This window comes from Mus pahari, chromosome 1 (assembly GCF_900095145.1).
Source record: "Mus pahari chromosome 1, PAHARI_EIJ_v1.1, whole genome shotgun sequence".
NCBI classification, from domain to species: Eukaryota; Metazoa; Chordata; class Mammalia; order Rodentia; family Muridae; genus Mus; species Mus pahari.
This window is the reverse complement of record NC_034590.1, coordinates 124,824,439-124,830,111: the sequence shown is the minus strand read 5'-3', so window position 1 is coordinate 124,830,111 and position 5,673 is coordinate 124,824,439. Positions and strand designations below refer to the sequence as shown.

General features: G+C 36.3%; 1 protein-coding gene and 1 non-coding gene across 2 annotated transcripts; one reads left to right on the top strand and one right to left on the bottom strand.

The window, feature by feature from the left end:
• Window positions 1-2,164: 2,164 nt before the first annotated feature.
• On the bottom strand, window positions 2,165-3,182 carry LOC110329418 (olfactory receptor 1444). The gene has a single exon (XM_021209031.1). The coding sequence runs from the start codon at window positions 3,142-3,144 to the stop codon at window positions 2,182-2,184; it is 963 nt and encodes a 320-aa protein (XP_021064690.1). The 5' UTR covers window positions 3,145-3,182; the 3' UTR covers window positions 2,165-2,181.
• Window positions 3,183-4,811: 1,629 nt separating this feature from the next.
• LOC115062975 lies at window positions 4,812-4,911 on the top strand. The gene has a single exon (XR_003842869.1). It is a non-coding gene; the product is annotated as a small nucleolar RNA U13 (small nucleolar RNA).
• Window positions 4,912-5,673: the final 762 nt, after the last annotated feature.

The following is a 5,673-nucleotide window of genomic DNA, read 5'->3' as shown; positions in this document are numbered from 1 at the left end:
CAGGTTCCTCACCAATAACTTCAGAGAAGTCACCTGAAGAAAATGACTGAAGAGAAGGCTGGCTGATCACTGTAACCATCAGTTACTGGTTTCCTTTGACAATATATAATGGTTTACTGCTGTCATTGTCCATGCCTACAGATAATTTATTTTGTATTTTTGAATAAAGACATTTGTACATTCCTGAAAAAAAAATAAATAAATAAATAAATAAATAAATAAATAAATAAATTTCCAGGCAGATTTTTTTTCATTCTTAAAGCATCTAATTGAAAAATAACAGTATGTAACAGGAATCCAAAGATGAGGGGGTTATTGAAATAATAAAAATAAAAGCATATGTCTAGAAACCTATTATTTCTATTTATATTAGATTTGCCAAATTTTATAATTCTGAGAAATGCAATAATTCAATTCAGAACATAAACATATCTTTTCCTGGTCCTTGGAATAATTAATTACCTGTTTTTTCAAATATTCTGCATATGTTGGTAAATATATTGGGCAGAAACCAAAAGAGCAGAATGTAGAAGAGCCTCTCCAATGAAAGGTGTGTACATTCAGGTTAGAATTTAAGCAATTCATTATCATAACTGCTCCATTATTCTATGTGTCTTATTATTTACTACCAAAGTTATATCAGCACTTCAGTAAAAGCAGATGGAGAATACAGAGGCATTCAACTAGGAAGCAGAAATAGGAAAATGAAAGGAGACAGAGAGCAGGCATGAAGATTTGATCCTAAGTCATCTGACTCTTAGTCCAAACCCTACTACTCTCTGAAACATCACTCAAAACTATAAAGGATACTTGGTATTAGAAAGTTAAATACTGATGGATGGAATTACAGGGATGGAAATGGAGATGAACCTGAAGAAGAGAAGGTCCAGTGACAGGCCCAAAGTGGGATCCTAGTCAAGGGGAGGTCCCAAGGCCTGACACTATTACTGAGGCTATGGAGAGCTCACAAAAAGGGACCTATCATGACTGCCCTCTGAAAGACCCAACTGCAACTGAAAGAGTCAGATGCAGATATTTGCACCCAACCAAAGGACAGAAGCAGCTGATCCCTGTTGTTAAATTAGAGAAGGCTGAAAGAATTTGAGGAGACCAGCAGTCTTAATTAATCTGGACCCCACCCCCAAGATCTATCAAACACTGGACCACCAAACAGACAGCATTCATCAGCTAATATGAGGCCCCCAACACACATACAGTAGAGGACTTCCAGGTATATGTTCATTCAGAGATGATGCACCTAACCCTCAAGAGACTGGAGGCCCCAGGCAGTGTAGATGACAGATGGGGCATCCATGTGGTGATGGGGTATGGTGGGGAGGAGGTGTGGGATGTGGAGCAGTTGGAAGGTGGGAGGGGAGGGGTAAGGAATGGAATATGGAGTGTAAAAAAATGAATTACAAATAAAATTAAATTTAAAAAAGAAAGTTAATAAGCAAACAATGTTGAATAAGTAGACAGAAACACTAATTGCTCTGATTTGATTGTTGTATAGATTTAGTTTCTCATCATATAATCCATAAATATATACATTTAAAAGAATTTTCCACACAAGAATGAAGACATGAGTGCAGATTTCTGGTAGCTACATGAAAGATCAATAAGGCAATATATGCCTGTAAGCCCAGAACTAAGGAAATAGAGATGGGCAGATCCTGAGCTTACTATCCTAGTTGGTGGGTTCTGTGTTCAATGAGAGACACTTACTCAAAAAAAAGTTTGGAGAACAATACTCAAAGTTGACCTCTGGCCAGCGAATGTATATGCACAGGCATATGCACTCGAAGACACATATGTGCACATACATGATAAAATATACTCAGAAAATATAAAGAAATAAAACTGAAGGTATGATTTTTTATACTAAATTTAGTAGTGAATTTTTCTTGCAGATAAAAACAAGGCAATGGAAATTTTCCATATTTACCTGTGTGCTTTGATCTGCTTTAAACTACATCATTAATACACTTCTATATAAAAGTTATAAATGTTCTAAATTATGTCTGTTCAACAGAAAGTCATCATCTTCCAGAAGGAAACCTTTCCAAGTGTTGCTTTTTATTCCTTTTCCTAGGAACTGAAAGGCCCACTACTCTTGGGGAAGGTGAAACTGAAATCCTTCAGACTTCAAAAGTTGCCATTGCCCAGGAGGTGATCTATCCCTTACTTCTCTGTCGACTTCCTACACACACTAAAAGACTGAGGGTAAAATCTGTTGAGTATTTTCCAGAGAGCACTCTTCACTTCTCTGTTCCTGAGGCTATAGATCAAGGGGTTCAACATGGGAATCACTACAGTGTAGAATACAGATGCTATTTTGTCTGTGTCCATGGACTGACCAGAACTGGGCTGCAAGTACATGAAGATGATTGTGCCATAGAAGATGGACACAGCAGTGAGGTGGGAAGCACAAGTGGAGAAAGCCTTCTTCCGTCCTTCAGAAGACTTCATGTTTTGAATAGCAATGTATATGAAGAAGTATGAGATGATAATTACCAAGAGAGTGAAAAAGACATTGAATCCCACAACAAAAAAGACAACCAATTTACTGATATGTGTGCTGGAGCATGCAAGGGCCAGGAGTGGGGGTATGTCACAGAAAAAATGATTTATCTTATTAGAACCACAAAAAGAGAGTTTAAAGGTGTCTGCAGCATGGATTGAGGCATTGAGGAAGCCACAGGTGTAAGAGCCAATGGTCAGAATGGTACATACACCCGTTGTCATGGTGGTGGTATAATGAAGAGGCCTACACACTGCTGCATGGCGGTCATAAGCCATGGATGCCAAAAGATAGCACTCAACAGTGGCAAACCCCACAAAGAAGAAAAATTGAGCTGCACACCCATTATAGGAGATGACCTTGTTCCCTGACTGAAGTGCAGCCACCATCTTGGGAGCTACAGCTGATGAGTATCCCAGATCTACAAAGGACAGGTTACTGAGAAAGAAATACATGGGAGTGTGGAGGTGGGAATCCGAGAAGATGATGACCATCATTCCTCCATTTCCAATCAGAGTGACAAGGTAGATGAATAAAAATATCAGGAGGAGAGGAACCTGAAGATTGGGGTCATCTGTCAACCCCAGCAGGATGAATTCTGTCACTTCTGTGATATTCTCCATTGAAGTCAGCTTGAACTTCACCTAACGATTAAAGAGAATGAAGCTATAAAACATAAATCTATAAAGATATAAAAATAAGACTCTAACATATATATAAAATATATCATGTAAGATACATGTTCTACCCTCTGATTTTATTACAGCATTTAACCTTTGAGAGGAATACAATATACTTATTTGATGGATCAGAAAGATAATAACTTGGCAATATTAAGTGAGACAATTTAATAAAATTCAAAGTCAATTTTATCTCTTTATAGCTTCTGAGTTCAAACTGGATGTGCATGCATATTATTATGTGGTTGTATCTGGCAAAAATTATTTTTAAGTCCTTACTCAACATTCAACAATCAGAAAATGAAAACTTGAACTAAAAATGTGAATCTATTCTTCCTTCTCTACCTCATACTGTCTTAATCATATGCCCTCAATACAAACTTAGTGAAAATTTATATATGCATAATTAAATCACAATGACCATAGAAATCAATAGAGCACACTACCTACTATATCTTCCTCCAAAATATCTACCTGAATTTAATACATTTGTTCTTAAAATCAGTGTTTGGGGTCTGACTCTACTAAAAGAGAAATGTAAACACCAACCCAGCCACAATCCCTTTGACCTGCAATGGTGTCCTGCCTGCAAAATATGCTTGGACAATGACAAAGCTTGTTGGGTAGCCAACCAATGTCTGATTTGACTTAAGGCCTAGTCTATGAGATGAAAGCCTATACCTGAAACTTCTAGGGAGACCAAGAACCCCCAGAGGCTAGGCATCAGAGAAACTAAGGTAAAACAAAATAATGTTGGTCTTTTTTTTAAATGTAGTGATAAAGTAATTCCTAGTGGCATTCTGCTATACTCACATATTAGTGCCTTATTCAGTCATCATCAGAAAATATGTCTCCAGTAAGTGGGAACAAGTACAGAGATAAATATCCAGGCATTATTCAGATAGAGAGAGAAGGTACAAGAGGGGAGACTGACAGATGAACAGACCTTGGAACACTTCTCTAAATAGGATTCCTCAACAAATTCTTCCTCTCAGATCTCAGAAGGAAGAGAGGCAAAATGAGTGTAAGATCCAGAGAGGATGGAGGACACCAGAAGAACAAGGCCTTCTAAATCAGTGAGCAAAACTCGTATGGACTCACAAAGACTGAAGCCACAAGCACAGGATCTGCACAGGTTTGCACCAGGTCTTCTATGAATATATTCTGCCTTCCACTTTAGTGCTTTTGGTGGACGTCTGAGTGTGTGAAAGAGTGGGTCTCTGATGCCTTCTTTTAGGCTCTTTTTCCTTCTGTTGGTTTGCTTCGTCCAACTTCAAAGTGACAGCCTTTTTAATCTTGTTATATTTTATTTTTGTTATTTTGTGGTTATCTCTTAGCAGCCTGTTCTTTTCTAAGTAAAGACAGAAAAAAAATGCATCTGAATAGGAGGGAAGGTAGAGAGGAACTGGTAGAAGCAGTGAATAGGAAAACTGTAATCATGATATATTGTATGAGAAAAGAACCTATGTTCTATAAAATGGGGAAAACAGTTCTCTGTAAATTAAAACATGCAGAGAACTTTTCCATCTTTAGGTTATTTCTTGTGGCCATATATTTTATACTCTCTTATTTCTCACTAAAATTGGATATATGGGATTTTTTTTTTTTTTTTTTTTTTTTGGTTCATATGTGTGATGTCTGGGTATTCATACCACCCCATGACATGTGTCTCCCATAAACCTTGTATATCATGACATTATCCATCTGATATTTTAAAAAATGGTATTTCTTCAAGAGTACTAAAAAGCTATCACTATAAAACAAAAATTATAATACTAATCACTCCAAAGTCATATAAATGAAGTATTAGAAGTGCAATTAAAACTTTGGTCAATTTCACTCTAAATCCAGAGATTTTAAACATAGTTTCTAATATTATTATTAATGTATTCCTGGAGCATAGAACAAGGAAAGAGAGGCTGTATTAATTATTCAATGAGTTTTTTAAATATATAAATGATTATTTCATAATTATATTAATGTAAGTATATATCCTTCAAATATATATGAATTATAATTGTGTGTAGAAGTCATTGTATTGGTACATTACAGTAAGTCCCTTTTGTACCCTCAAATCACTTATCTTGATTTTCATACATTTAGCTCTATAGCCACACAGCATTTCAACTGGATTTAGGACCCTGGAAACAGTGATGATATTAATTCCTTTGTTCCTTGCACATAAAATTAAATATTCAGTAAATTGAATAGAACATCAATGCCAAGGAAGTAAAATAAACTTCATGATATTTAAATTAACTACAAACAGGCTATTGTTCTCTTGCCTACCTGAGTCCATAGTTCCTGCCAAAATGTTAACTGATAAATACTCAGAAGAAAAAAATGTGTCTGGAGATGATCAGGGCTGGAGAAAGGCTTGTCCTACTTTGCACCATGTTCTTCCTCCAGTTAGTTATCCATTTCAGGAAGCACTTGCATTATAGACTTTGCCTGTTCCCTCTTACACAATAG

Excerpts from the sequence above, each read along its gene's own strand:
- LOC110329418 (XM_021209031.1), bottom strand. The coding sequence starts at position 3,144 with ATGGAGAATATCACAGAAGTGACAGAATTCATCCTGCTGGGGTTGACA.